General features: G+C 37.9%; 1 protein-coding gene across 2 annotated transcripts in view; it reads right to left on the reverse strand.

Moving 5' to 3' along the window:
* Positions 1 to 1317: 1317 nt before the first annotated feature.
* JAKMIP2 (janus kinase and microtubule interacting protein 2) overlaps positions 1318 to 15758 on the reverse strand; it is a 52769-nt gene continuing 38328 nt past the window's right edge. Inside the window, exons 14-22 of one of the 2 annotated variants that reach the window (XM_035338432.1) lie at positions 15176 to 15274; positions 14793 to 14846; positions 13825 to 13890; positions 12869 to 12937; positions 11207 to 11284; positions 10084 to 10287; positions 8947 to 9012; positions 7282 to 7354; positions 1318 to 1477 (exon numbers count right to left, since the gene is read on the reverse strand). In XM_035338432.1, coding sequence (XP_035194323.1) covers positions 7304 to 7354; positions 8947 to 9012; positions 10084 to 10287; positions 11207 to 11284; positions 12869 to 12937; positions 13825 to 13890; positions 14793 to 14846; positions 15176 to 15274 — 687 coding nt within the window. In that variant the 3' untranslated portion in view covers positions 1318 to 1477; positions 7282 to 7303. Of the gene's footprint in view, positions 1478 to 1985; positions 2684 to 7281; positions 7355 to 8946; positions 9013 to 10083; positions 10288 to 11206; positions 11285 to 12868; positions 12938 to 13824; positions 13891 to 14792; positions 14847 to 15175; positions 15275 to 15758 lie in introns of those variants that run through there. The other variant, XM_035338431.1, reaches the window with a different exon arrangement.

Raw genomic sequence — 15758 nt, forward strand, 5'->3', positions numbered from 1 at the left:
TTTTTTAACCAAAGCAGAGAAGGAGTTTATTGCAACATCATAGAAAATAGATGCTGCTCATGCTTCTATAAGACGAGCTCAGCACTTTAATTGCTGGCCATAATACCTATGGAAAACAGTTTCCAGCCTGCATTTACTTGTGACTTACCACTGCAGCCAAGTGGTATGAAGTGAACTTGTGCTGCAGCAAGGGAAAAAACAGTGGAAGGGGGAAGAGGGAATAATAACCAGGGAGGAAAAAAAAAAAAAAAAAAAAAAACTTTTTGTAGCTAACGAGATGTTGTAAAGTGATCCCAATATGTCAGGTGTGGAAGGAGCATGACTCCAAAGCTTCAGGACTGAATTGGTAGCAGCACCCTTGGAAAGCACAGGTGGTAGGTTTGGGCCAACCTTACCCATAGATTCCTCTGCAGGGGGACAAAGTTTGAACCACAGAGCATGCAACATACTAGCAGTCATTTAACGTATTTGCCTACGAGTCTGTTTTTGTTTGTTTTTTTTTTTGTTTGTTCTACCACCAAAAAAACCACCACCACCAAAAAACAAAAACAAAAACAAAACAAACAAACAAACAAAAAAAAACAGCAAACATACAACTGGTGCAGAATTCAGTAAACTCCTTGGCTAAAACAGACTGCTTCTAGAAGCTGTGGACATTTTTAATTTAAATTAATTTTAAGGAAGAGGAATTTTCTAATAGCTTCCAACCTTCAACAGAGGGCTCAACACAATCTCCAGGCATGAAAGAAGTGAGGATATTTAAAGTCTCTGTGGAGAAACTGAGCTCAGCATTGCTATCCAGTTGAGTGTATGGACATTAATAATTAGAAGCTATTCTGGATGAAAAACATCTGTAAGGGGCAGGCATCCCCTATACTAGATTAACTTCATCCCTGCTGTGGCTAAGGAATGGCTTTTGCCCCGCTGACTTATTTCACTACTTTTTGCCTCAGTTGTTTCAACTACAAAAATAAGCAAAAAGAAGCAACTCTGTAAAGCACTTTTAAAACTACTGGTGTGCAGAGTCAGTAGAGTCTGTGCTTAAGATGTCAGAACATGTGAGCCCTCTTTTGAAGGTTTAAGTAATGCAAAGGTTGTCTTCTACTTTGAAATATGGAAATCCATTTTTCTTAGCTAAAATTAAGGCTCCGTTGTGGAAGACACAGCTCAAATAAGGAGCCTTGCCACTGGAACCTCAAGTCTATACAGGAAGGACTCCATTTCCAGGTAAATGAAAACAGAAGCACAGAGAAGGGCATTGTCATGCCTAGATCATACAGCACACCATGAGAGAAGGGAAGATGGATGCAACTTTGCTTCCAACAGACAGGAACTTGGCAATGTTTGCAGGTGTCAACACTCCTCAGGGTTTGTTTTTTACTGACTACAGGGGCATGCAGCTGTGATGGCACTCCTTGCCTCAGGGAGCCACCAGGACTGGGTTCCAGCCTTTGTCATGGGAGAGGTAAGTAATGCTCTGAAATGAAAACTACTACTAGTTAATTGTGGAAAAATCTAAACAAGCCAGTGATACTTCTCCTCATGTCTAATAAGGATGCTTTCACATGGCTTTCCCCAGTTTTTGGCTTATGTGTCACTGGTCAGGAAGTCAGCTAACAAAATCAATTTAACAAGCCAAACCAAAACATTTATAAGGGTTTTGCATGTTCAGTAGGATCCAAGCTGAGACAAAATATTTGGAAGATGATGCTTTGTGGGTTATACCACATGAACACTGGGGATGGCTTTTTTCCCTTTTTCTCTCAAACACATTTTTTTCTTTCTAAGAAGCCACACTGTAGGCCTAATACAGTGATCCTCAGTATGTTATTCCAATAGTGAAACTAAGTATGGGCATTATTATCTCACTGTCAATCTTTAAAGAGTATGAAAAGTATCTGACAATGGGCAGGCTGTTCTTCATGCAGGGAGTGTGAAGAGATAAGGCTACAATTCTGCCAGAAGTCTTCCTTATACTACACACCCTCATTTCCCATCCCTTGCCATGTAGAATGGTGCTTCGTTATGATCTCAAACAGAAAACATGGTGCCCTGTCCTGCTCATCGTACCATAAAATAGAATGTATTTTACTTTTTTTGCCACACTGCAGCTGTCATTGTTCCTGAGGCTAAAACCAAAGGGAAAGAATCCCTGTAGTGAGAAAGCCAGACAGTTCAAACCGAATGCTTTATTGTCATTATCTCTCCACAGCTCTCAAGTGTTTCTCCTGCTCTGTCTTCTTACTTTTGATTTGTTCATGGGATGACAGTGTCACATTTAAATGATTGCCCTGCATAGCAGGGATATATTTTTCTGTTGTAACTTTGGTTCCATGCCCAAGACACACTCTGACTTGATCAGCTGAAAGTGGAGCCTTGCAGATTCCCTTTAAGTTTTTTCCTAAGTGCTGTAGGTTCACAGATTACTTTTCTTCCCCTTTTGTAATTTCAACATATAGGATTTCATTAGATGCAGCATATATCATAGGTTTAGACAGAAACTGTCAAGTAACAAATCTTGAATGATGGCTTTAAAATACAAGGTGGTTGCAGTCTTGGCTACAGGTTGTTCTTTTGTGGTTTTTTTGTTTGTTTGTTTTTTAAATTGGTGTAAACAATGTTCTCTTCATCAGGGGTTGGAAGCATTTGCCTTTCTAAGAACTTATCTGTGTGGTCGGGTGCTCTAAAAATAAAACAAAAAGAAGAACATCTGTATCAGATAAGTGATAATTTCCTCTACCTACCTATCCAGATGACAAAACAGAGTCAGAAGGTTGAAAATACCCGTTCTTACAATTATCAGCTACCTGGGCAGATTGTTTCTGTTTCCGTGAAAGACATTTGTGAAAATTACTCATATTTTGACAATGAATTAATCAGTAACACCAGCCAGGCCTGTCCATTTAACCTTAAAAGGTAAAGCTCTCTGGTCCATAGAAGTTCCTACAGGTATGTTCAGATGAAGAATGGTATGCTGGTATGCACCAGCCCATACAAAACTGTGAGTTTCAATATCTCTTGTAATACAGCTGCCTAAATTTCACCAGACATGACAGTAGGTCATATGTTTTGCTTGTGGTTCCAAGGCAACCCCAGAGCTTTGGCTAATTCAGCAATGAGGCAAACACAGACTGGGTGAAAACTGGGATCAGGCAGGGGATGAGCTTACTGTTCCATTTGCTTTGAGGAATTGCTACAAGACTTGATGATTTGCACTTGTAGAATAACTTGCCTTGGTAAAACAGTCAACAGACATCATGCTTGCTGTGAAGCTGGGCCTGCTGCTGCTGTCTTTACAGTTCAGGAGAGCTCACAGCAGTGCAGATCCCCTGGAAAGCACTGAGTTTATATCTCTACCACACCCCTGCACCCTTAAGATTTTCTAATTTCTACAGTCTATGTCCCATTCTCTACATCACTACATCTGCACAACTGTTGTGGCTACTTGTTCTGCTCTTCAGTTCACAGTAATCCATCTTCTTGTTCCCTGCCTGACACTCATTGTCCAAAACGCAAAAGCAGTATGTGAAAATGGCAAAAGAATTGTTCGTGAGCTGTGTGGAAGACTGAGGACTGGCACAACACACCAGCAGACTCTCCAGGGCTGTAAACCACACTTCACTTCTTGTTGATGTTTCTCTTCCTCTCTATCGGAAGTAGAGACATGAGTCTTCTAAAACAGACCCTCATGCGCTCCTGGGGCAATCCTCCATAGAGCAACAGTAAATCCAGTGAGCAAAACTCTTCTTACAGCTGTAATTAGAGCAGAGTTCCTAGGCTCCAGAGGGACTTACACCCACTAAACCTTAGATGTTGTTTAAAATGAGCAGGAAACTTAGTGAAGGAGATGTGTGTGGGAGACATGATGAAGTCTGACTCAGTGACATGGTCCTAAGGGAGGACAAAACCCCCACAATGAAATTGGCACAAAAATAGCTTTCTCTTGATTATTAGTCCTACTCAATTAATGGACCAATGAAAGTCAACACAGTGCATCAAATCAGCAGACAGTTGGTGCTAGATATGACCCAACAAACACATGCAGGTAGAAGAATGACTGCAGATGATAATAACAATCTGCTAGAATTTTAGAAGGATAGTAGAGTTCTAATCTCAAACACCTCATTAGTTTTTCTAACCTGCCAATACCTCCCTCAAAGTAGTCCAACAGGAAATAGAACTTAACAGAAAATGTGGAGGCTTTTTTTTTTTTTTTTTTTGATGTTCCTGAGTTTTCTCCTTTCTCGTATGGTTCTCCCCTTCTTGCTTTGAGAAGAGGAAAGGAATGGATCCTCTGCAATAAAGAATTCAGTCTGTCTTTGAATACATAGCAGAACTCATTAGGAAGTTGTTAAAACAACAACCTGACAGTCACCATGAAATCCATGTAAACAGATTCAATGTGAAGGCTTTTTATTTTTTTTCCTTAGTATGCAGACACTGAGATGTTGCACAATACTTTAGCTATTTTCACAGGCTGCAAGAAAAAGACTTAGTCACTACTGCTGGATTCTATATGTCAAAATTGTAGGGATTTTTCTATTTTGGAAAATGCTTATTTCAAAAGATACTGGTATAGATCTGCAATTCCTGAAAAGCCAAGTAATTCATCCATGTTATGGCTGCTACTTCCAGTTCTCCTTCCTTTCTCTTCTGCTCTGGCATAACAAAACCAAGCATAAAGTCTTATGAAGGGTGCACTGGGTTTTTTATGCTGGGAGTTGGGATTTTCTATTGTAAGTTCATTACAAGTGGATTCAATTTCTCAAGTGAATCATCTTTTCTAATGAAAAATGTCATATCTATGAACCAAAATCATTTTAATGCATTTTTATGGATCTTTTTGGAATTTGCTTTTACTACCAACTTTCTGTCTTAAACTTCTAAAAAAAATACTTTCAAAATTAAAAACAATAAAAATTCAGGAAGACAATGTTTCCTGATGAGTCTATGAAAAGTGTAAATTGCATTTCCCAGGATGCATGTTCTACTCAGAAGACTTTACTGGGTGCTCCATCTTAAAAGAGATGGGATTAGGAAAAGCTGTTCAGTAGTTTAATACGATGAATGTATTTTCAATCAAGGTGACTTAAACTGAGCAAGGGACATCTTATGAGGCACATTTGCAAAGAACTGGAGGTCAAGATTTTTTTGATTTCTTATTTTTCTTCCACCATAACTGATAATGGCATTGGCCAAATTAGGATGTATGAACTTCTTAATAACTCTGTAGCTGTACCAGCAGGGGCAAATAATCATTAGAAAACCAATTCCATACCTATATAGGTGGAAAATATAGGTGAAAATTTTATACAGAAAATTCAGAACCTCTTACTGCACCTGTTTTTCTTTTGAGTCACAAGTACCTTCATTACAGTTGTGACAGAAACTGAATGAAAGACAACAGTATAAGCAAATGGGAAGAACTCAAAGAGGCAGTCTTTTGCAGTCGTCAGTATTGGTTTCTGAGAGTTTTCTAGGTGCAGTTTAAATCCAAGTGTCCATTTTTATTTTTTTTTTAAATCTTCCTATAAGTGGGCTGGTAGCTCTGCACTTATGATTCTACAGTACAGCAAAAGACACAGTCACATGAAATTATTTGCTATTACTGTGTACTTTGAAAATGTTAGCTTCTTAAAATTAGCCTATGCATACTTTGGCTGTTTCAGAAAACCTTCTGATTTTTTTCCCCACTATGAATGAGCAAGGAACAGTACAGTCAAATTCACTTAAAATGTCTTGTAGATGTTGTTCTATGTCATGGTTCCCAGAAATCTTGCTGCAGGAACATTGGTGAGAATGCAGTCATAACTTACTCTTTAATGTTCAGTGGATCGAGGCAGTATGTTTTAAATAGCAGCAACTCATTAATGATATTGGCCATTATTTAAAAGAGACATGATCACTGAGCTAGCCACCTTCCTCTGACTCCTTCCTATGGTTCATTCCCCATTCAGCATAACCTCTATGTATATTGCTGGCTCAGCCCATTAAAACATTCATTTTAAGGTCTGACCATCCGAGGAAGCAATGGATTTCAGTTTATGTGACTAATTCTGTGAGTTTTCTCTGCAACAGCACAAAACTGCAAAAGAAAGTCTTGATTTAGCTGAAATAAAGCGTAAAGTAGGGGGCTTTTCATTAGGGGGAGCAGAACCCAGACCCATACTGCTTAGTTCATTATCTTGCTCTGTACCTAGAAACAAAGGCTAAGCTAGTGAAAATGGTGGAAGAGCATGGCAAAACATCTTCCACACAAAACTGTATTCTCAGTTTGCCTCAAGTGCAGGTCAGAAGAATTTAATAATTAACAGCTCAAGCCAGAGGCAAAAGTGACAGTGAGAAACTTTATGGTATCGGTCTGTCCCAAAATCAGAAGATGTCATTATATGTCTTTAATATAACATTATTGAGCATTTAATATAACATTACCCAGGCTATGTTCTACTTATGTTATCTTGGATCAGAAGAAAGGTCCTTTTATCCCAACATCCTGGTTCTGAATGTGGTTAGGCCAGAAGGAAAAATATGAAGGCTGTGCACATCACAGTTCCCTGATTTATCTCCTCATCTTCACATTGGTTTTTGAACTCTGAACTTTCTGCTGCTAAGCATGCTTTGGCAGAGGCTTCTTTACATTCTATTTCATTACCTAACAATTTTTGTTTATTTTAAATTTATAACATGATAATTGCTGTACTGGTGGAGAATAATAGCAATCTATACATCCATCCTATGACACTGACTGATTTTCCATACTGCCTTTTAATAGTGTCTCTCTGAACCAGAAAAATCCTTCTCTCCCTCTGTCTCCCTCTTCCTGTCTTTCAGCAGCTGATCATTCTTCCTTGCTCTTCTTTATCCCTCTCCTACTTTTGGGCACTGAGCTATATTCTGGGTGGGAGCAGTCAGCTCAGAGCCAGTTTAACAGTTTTAAGGCTGCATCACTTTTTAAACATCAATACTGAATTTCACATGCAATTCTCTTGACTATTTGATATTGTGAAATTCTTGTTGGCTTTTATTTTCACAATTATGAATGGCAGAATATCATCCGCAAGCTTTCGCAATTCACTTAAAAGTATGTTGTACAGTGCTGGTCTGACTACAACACCCTGTGTCAGCTCTGCAGTGTAACCACTCTCTGTTGTGAACTATTACAAATTGACAAGGACCTGCTGAATTCCATGATTCCAGACACATACATGAACATGCAAAGATCTGATCCTTAGCTCTGTGCAAGAAGTGCTAGCTTTGAGGAAATAAATGAAGTAGTCTTACCTTTCCAAGAGGCACATTGACATCAAGGCCAAAGAATAAAGGCAAGAGAGAAGAACAAGAATAGAAATAGAAACTGCAGAAGAAAAAGAAGATTGCATAAAAACAAAAGGTCATGGCATTGTATGCATCAGGATTAGTTCTTTTTGCACTCTGAAGGACAAATAAAATAATTATTCATTCAGAAAACATTGTATTTCCTGGTTACTTCTCTGAGTGCCATACTGCCTCTCAGGCTTAGAAAACAAACAGATCCCATTAATTTTGGTGATGAATTAGAATTGGCACCATATTGAAAGCCTGAGATATAGCTTTCACTGTAAACCACCATGGGCTGATGGAAGTCACAGAGCTGGATATCAAAAATAGCATGGGTAGTATTTTAAAGTGGGTTAAAAAGAATGTCTGCTATCCATACTGGAAATAGCCTGAGAAATATATACGCCTAATGCTAAACCCTAACTATTACATGTTGAATAATTAATTTTTGGATGTATCATTTTAATCATGAATACAACATCTTCTGGAAAGTGATTTTTTCGTGAATCAAAAGCTCTTTTGAAAATTGACGCTGAAAACTCTCATACTCAAGTCCTCCATATGACCATGGCATAAGTTTTGCTTTGTTTTTAATCTTCATCACAGATTATGATCTTTTTCCAAGTTATATATACTAGAAAGACACTGAGTCTTTGTGTCACAAAAATATTGGCAGAAAAGTAGAAAGAGTTATGTCTACCAAGTTTTACATTAAGCACAGTTGTTTCACTTTAGGAATGTATGTGCAAACAGAAAGGTCTCATTGGCACTACTGTCATTGTACCAATATATAATCATTATTACAGTTTATGTATGTACATTTATATTCACTAATATGCCTACATTGGCAAAGCTGCCACTGAAGATGTATCTTTTATCAGCCTAGCATTTCTAGAAAATACATTGTTGGTAGCATTGTGCTGTGCCCATGCTGTGACCTTTGTTCTGCAATCCTAACTTAGCTATCTAAAACTAGGAAAACTTAATGTGACAGAGCAGCTTTAACACTGCCCTCCCCCTGCTCTCTCCCCTCCCCTCAAAAAAGCAGAACAGCTCTGCATATACTCATAAACATGTATTATATATATATATATTTATAAAGAATATGCATATATATTCTATAGTTCTTTGACAGGTCAGTTTAGGGGCAAGATTCTATTACTGTTTTCATATTGTATAATCAATTGCAACCTTCAATAAATTGGATGACATCAGAACCTGGGTTCCCTAGACCTGCCAGCTAAAGACAATCTTCACATCTTCACTCAGTTTCCTTCATTCCTTCCTGCTTCCTACCATCACCCTGCCTTTAGTGGATGTATTGTCTATATACCAAGACAGCATTTAACAGAAAAATAAAGGCTTCATCATTTGGTTCAGTGTCATTAACCATAATTAAAAGTGTTCAGCATTTATTTCCCAAAATGAAACAGAGTTTGTTGTGGAGGAGACTCTTAAGATTATAGTTTGGGTATACTGAAAGACACAAATTGAAAAGATGGTATAGTAGAAAAATGCTAATATGTCCACCTTATTAAGCTAAACAAAAAGGTCATGTAGTTCAAAAGAATTATATTATTACTTTCAAAAAAGTGGATCAGCCTGCTTCAGAAGCAAAACAGAACCAACCTTTTCCTCCAGATCCTTAATTTGTCTCTTTTGGATGTCAGTTTTATCTTCTAAATCTCGGATCCTCTGGAAATTAAACAAAAAAAAAAAAAGAAATCTAGACTAAATTCTCAATAAATTTGCTTGCCTGACAAATGACTAAATGTTCAAAGTGCTAACAGCCTAGTAATTAACAAATCCACTTCTCTGGCCGGGATAAACCTGTGCAGTATCATGACTCCATCGACTAGCCTTGCCTAACCATAACTTTATCTCACGCACAACTACTCAAAATATGCTGTTGTGTGTATTTCACTGCATCCTCAAATGCTGGAAATTAGTATCAATAGTGGATCTGTTTCAAGTGTTGATTTCATATCAGTCTTGTGGTAAATAGACGGAAAGCGTAAGATCACAATTATACTCCTTAAAATTATATCACAATTCATTAAAATTTCTCACAGATTGATGTATTGAAAGAGGACTAAAGTATTATTATTAGATATGATAAATGTTTATAGTACTATGAAAAAAACACTAATTCTGTGGTGAGCCAGTTATGCGTAAACTGTAGCCAAAGTGCATTTTTAGCAGAGCTGAGTTTCTTACAGAAACTGTGTAATATGACTTAAACTTTTGGCACCTTGAGAAGAAAGACCGCTGGGCATATGCTTTCTCTCTTATTCCCTTAAACGTTTTGTTCATTTTGCAGCTGTCACATTAATCTTTGAATGTAAATATGGTATTATATCTCATCAGCAAAACATTACAACTGCCCACTTTGGGAGAGACAGACCAGAAGTGGCTGGAAAAACAGATAGCTCTCCTATGTAACAATAGCCAGACACATTCATACAGTTCCTCTTGAACCAAGTCCAGTAACTAGGGGTGACCACTTTAATCAAGGATAGATTCTTGTGGACAGAATTCTGGATGAAAACAGTTTAGTTTGGAATTTTAAGGTTCAAAATATGGCTAACCAATGCTCCAGAAGCTAATATCAAGTGTTTGTGTGTACAGTAAAGACTCAAAGTATAAAACAACTCAAGAAATGCCAGGCACACTCATGACCAAGAGCTTGCCTAAATTTGACCTCAGCTTACATTCTTACTCAGCAAAGCTGAATAGATCTGCACATGCTTCGTTGTTTCTTCTTACCTGATGAGCCTGCTGGAGCAGCTCCATCCTCTCTTGAAGAATCTGGCAATCATATTCTCTGCTTTTCCTCAGCATCTGACGTCTTAGTTTTTCTACTGCTGTCCTAAGCTCTTCCTGCTGTTTTTCAGTCAGCAGTTCCCCAAACTTTATTACAGTTTCTTGCTGCAAAGCATTGTATAAGGTGGCTTCAAGCTCCTGGATCCTCTGGTCGATGCAATACCAAAAGCCAGTTAGAGATGGAACATTGTTTAAAACACATTGGGGACTGGGGAGGTTGTGGCAGATTCAGGCATCTGCATGGTGGTCCCTGTGCTCAAGTGTGCAAAAATGTGACAAACAGAACTCATAAAGTGGTTCACTGTTTAGACAAATAAAAAAAAAGTTTTTATTTTTATGGTATTTCAGCATTGGTTTTCATTGAAATCTCTTGCTGACTTATTTTAAGCAGTTACAGAGGTGAGGTGATCAGGAGTTGAATAGAACTTTCATACCTATTTTATATTTGTAATTTAAAAAGATGATTATTTCACCAATTCTAAGATTTTGACCCACTGTACTAAAAAAAAAAAAAAAAGTGAGAGAAAAAATTGAAGGTCAGTGTCAAACTACTTTGCTCTGAATCGTGATAATCAATGAGCATTCCCATTAACTGACAAACCAATTGTGCTGAACTTGCAAGGCCAGTTATCAGACCTATGTATCAGAATTTGACCCAGTGGTTTTACAGCAGGAAATTGTGCTCTTTGTGGCATAACCTCTACTTGCTATGATATGCTTAAAATGGGCCATCTAAGACTCCAGATGTGAGTTCCAGTTGGTTTCACTGACTCCAGCTGGACAAGCTCACACTAATGAGCAACAACTGCCTACAAATGACAAAAGAGTAAAAGACTTTCAGACTTCAGGAGATCTACATTTTTCTGATTTGCAAAACCTAGGTGTCATTTTGAAGTTGTGCACATTGCATGGTAGTTTGTTAGGCGAATGGGAAAACAAATAATAATAATAAATAAATAAAAAGATACTAAGAAGAAAGCAAAAACCTCTTCTCGTGATCCAACAGGAGCTCTTGTCCTGTCACAGTGCTGGCTAATATGTACTGTAGCATTTCCTTTGTACATACCATGTATGCTTGGTCAAGAGCTTGCTTCCTGTAGTCTAGTTCTTCTTCCAAATAACCTTTTATTTTGCAAAATTGCTCCTACAATGAAGGATTTAGACAGAAACGTGAATCAGTTACGCCAGCTGCTTTGGGAAGTTTTATTGAATCAGCTACAGACATCTGACTTGGGCAGGACTAGGAGACTGGTCTTAACTGACACTCGGCAAAGTTACTATCTATCTGACTCAGCTAGAAAAGGAATGGAAAATAGCTGTGTTTACTTTTGTATGATAATACATCTGATCTACATGGAGCTAAATCTATCATCTCTTGTTCATTTCAGTAATATTGCTTGGCATTTCAGTAGTATTTAAGGTTTTCTGTGTGATTTTTCTAAAGATAACACCTCTGGCATCCCAGACAACTCCTTTTGTGTCTTCTTTTTTGGAAGAAGTGTGGAAGTGCTATAAACTAAACAGGAACTAAACAGGCATTTTCACGTCCATGTTATTTGGGGAAAGATGCTGTGCTTTAACTTCTCAGCGTACTTTAAGCTTAATTAGCTTGAGTATAGACATACCACAGGAACAAAAGGTAAAATGCTACAGCTATCCAACTCATGTTGTTAGGCTTGTTCATCTTTTAAGTTACTTCCATTAACTAGAATAAGAATAAAGTCCTAGCTTTACTGATGCTATAGGAAGTTCAGCTGTGAAGCTTTTACCTTCAGGATGATATGTTGTCCTGGTTTCAGTTAGGACAGAGTTATTTTTCCTCCTAGTAGCTGGTAGGGTGCTATGTTTTGGATTACGATGAGAAGAGTGCTGATAACATGCTAATGTTTTAATTGTTGCAGAGCGGCGCTTACACTAAGCCAAGGACTTTTCAGCTTCTCACTCTGTCCTGCCAGTGGGCAGGCTGGCGGTTCAGCAAGAGCTGGGAGGCAACGGACCCAAGACAGCTGACCCAAACTGGCCAAAGGGGTATTCCATACCATCTGACGTTATGCTGAACAATATATAGGGGTGGCTAGCCGGGGTGGGGTGCCGGCTGCTCGGGGTTAGGCTGGGCATTGGTCAGCGGGTGGTGAGCAATTGCATTGTGCATCACTTGTTTTGTACACACTATTATTATTACTTCCTATCTTAATAAACTGTCTTTATCTCAACCCACAGGCTTCACTTTCCCGTTTCTCTCCCCCATCCCAGAGAGGGAGGGGGGAGGGTGAGCGAACGGCTGTGTGGTGTTTAGCTGCCAGCCGGGTTAAACCACAACATATGGGCTTAAAATGTAATGAAAGAAGACAGCATGAAAATTCATTAATTTCTCACGGGTATTGAATAAAATGTGCTACAACTGCTAAAGTTTATACTGGCAATCTTAGTAGGCAAAGAGTGTGGTCATTTTCATATCTGAAAATCACTGAGCAGCTTTTGAGCCCTCTGTACTTTTAGTAAAGTCATCCTCATGGAAAGAGAGAAAGTTCTCAAACCTTAACTATTTCCATTTCTATGTTATCTGCTGTTGTATCTGAAACAGTCTAGTAACGTTTTTATGGTTTCAGCAGTTATCGGAGAAAGCCTGCATACCTAATTTGCCAAAAGACAAGGTTTTAATTATTTTTTGGCACACCAAGTAAATGTGACATGCTCCTAAAATGTCTATTAAGGAAAGTTTGCCTACCATATCACTTTCCAGTTCCATCATCTTCTGGTGCAGAGCAGCTTCAGCTCCCTCAATCTGCTGGATCCACTGTAGGGAAGACAACGAGAGCTGTAACCTGCTGTGTTTTCTAGGCACACAGGCAGTGGCAATGGGACATCTACAGCATCTTATTAGTCTATTTATAGTAACCTATTGCTAGTTCTGGGCCTGTCTTAATAGGTTCTCCAGTGACAGGTACAGGATGGCTACGAGTGAGACTTCATAAGGAGGAATTATGAGGATCACTATTACAGGATCACTGGAAGATGGAAAAGTACTTTCCTGGACAGGGAACCCCATTTCATCCCATGGATAAGGACCCGTGGGTCTCTAGGATCTGGAAATAGCTTAGTTAAGTAGATGGCAATTCCCTTTGGAGAGGGAGAATTGACGAGTAGAATCCTTGGATGCTGTCACATTAACACAGTTCTGTGCTGTATTTGAACCATAGAAAGCAATTTTAACCAATGCCTATTTTCTTTTCAATTTCCCAGACAAGGAAGGAACCTAGACACATAATTTCAGTGGAAATTTTGCATACAGTTCCTTTCAGAGTAGAAATCTCTGGCTATGATTAATTATGGCTTAAATGTCTGATTTTGTATTTTCTAATTCACTTTAGAATTGCAGGTTTCATTTGTCATTCTTTTTGCTTTACGAACTGTTCTGACTACACAGCTTGTGCCAGGTAGGTTTGACATTTTTGCTGCTTTAGTAAGGTGTTTGGGACTGTGATTACATTAAGGTATTTCTATCCTTGCAAAATCTCTAGTTGATAAACAATACTATTTACATACAGATAGCAGAGTTTACTTTGTCTGTGGAAATGCTCACTACACTAGAAAGTTTGATAACATTGATATAACAGAGCCAAAAAACATACAGCATTAAATGAGGGATTAGATAACATTGAGAAAAGCAAACGCACATTTTACCTTTTCTGCCAAGGACAAAACAGTGGAAGCCTGAATTATGGCCACTTGTTCTTCATTTCTTAAATTCTGTGAAGAGAAAGAGGGAAGAAAAAAATTAGCAGCAGTTTCCTGCATAAATACAGATTATCCAGGCTGCACACTAGGGCTACAGTTTTTAGGAGAACCACATATTACTGATTATACTATTCCCAACAAAATATTCAGGATCTGCTAACGTAATTAAAACAAATAAACTAACAAACAAAAAAAACACTGCTTTTGCCTTTCTACATGATATGGACTGACTGTATGTTTTCATACCATTGCACCTTATACGAAATGTAAACTGAAGTTAGACCCATTTGTTTCTCTTTTTGCTAGTTTTGCAAAGCTGAATCTCCATTGTTTTTGAAGAAAAAAAAAAAAAAAAAGCTAATTTACACCAGTATGTGTATAGACAATAATGATCTTTCTTTTTCTATTTCTTATACGCTTTCTTAAAATGTATCTTATGTTAGCCAGAGATACCAGATATTTTCTTTTACATAGATGACTAAAGTGGGCGGCAACGCTCACTTTGAAAGCCACAGGCCATTTGGTATTTCTTGTCTGCTTATGAAACTGCTTGCAGAGGAATCCTAGTCCTGATGAAGATGTGGTGGGCTCATACTGCCAAGCTAATTCACATGATTTACTGAATGACTGGAGTACAGTCAGAACCAGTTCCAAATATCAGTGGCCATTGGACATGAGTTCTTCCCAGTCTGCTAAACCAAATGTTAAAGCTGCTACTTCATTACTAGTTCTCTGATTACTGAAATCTCACAAATGCTCAGCGTAAGGAGATAAACACTCTCTAAATGAAGACTTCTGGTATTACATAATTTTAACAAATATCTTAGAAAATAGACATCATAGTTACAGACTTCACTTTCCCTATTGTACAAAATGTATTTTGTAAAGGGAAAATACCTCCCACTTCAACTTACCCCGTTATCACCTAGGATATCCAACTGCTTTATGAGGTCTGGTATGCTGACATCCTGCAAAGAGAAAATAAGATAAAGGCATTACATGCACATTGTATCATGGCTGTAATATTTGTCCCTCCTATTAACAAAAGCGAGATATAATATTTTGTAGTATCCCATAGAAATGCATCACACACTGATTTCAATTGCCTTTGAGCCAGGTTTTATCATTATGATGAAAATTACAAGTCCAATTCAATTGCATCAGTCATCATACACTTTTATATTAGACTGAGTTTAAATGCTTAAAATATAGTGAGTTATTAGCTGTGATTAATGTAATGGATTACATGGGGAGCATCAACCACTCCTGTAAGTCCTGCCTTATAAAACTGACGTACCTTAACCCCTTCCTTCATGCAGTAGATCTGTAGAGCGCTCACACCGTCTGAAAATGGGTGAATCTGGAGATTAAATGGTGGAGACCGTCTCTCTCTTTCCTGAAATTTAATTCAGAAGACACCAGAGAACATGTTAGAATGAATGAAATGTGTAGAGAACTAAATAAATGCAATATCTACTATTTAAATCATGCTTTACAAACTTAAGGTCTTCATATTAGGAGAAAAAGAAAGAAACATTACACCACTATTTAACTACTGCTGGTAAAACTGAATTGAAAGACTCCAGGCTAAAAAACAGTGTGCCAAGTGGTATAGGGTTTTAAAACCCAGTGAATTGTTTTACAGTAGATTAATTTCATTAATTATATATATTTGCAAGTTGTCTGTGGAAAATGGGTTTTTGACTTAAGACTACTAGGATACTCAGATTACATGCTTGCTCATCCTGGTATGTCATATGTTCTATTATCTGTGGAAAGGAATAAATTCAAGAAAATTAACAATTAGCTACTTATACACCTTCACTACCTAAAACTTTTAAAATTTTGTCCAGTTTTAAAGGACCAAAGACAAAAATAAA

Source organism: Oxyura jamaicensis, chromosome 13 (genome assembly GCF_011077185.1).
Source record: "Oxyura jamaicensis isolate SHBP4307 breed ruddy duck chromosome 13, BPBGC_Ojam_1.0, whole genome shotgun sequence".
NCBI classification, from domain to species: Eukaryota; Metazoa; Chordata; class Aves; order Anseriformes; family Anatidae; genus Oxyura; species Oxyura jamaicensis.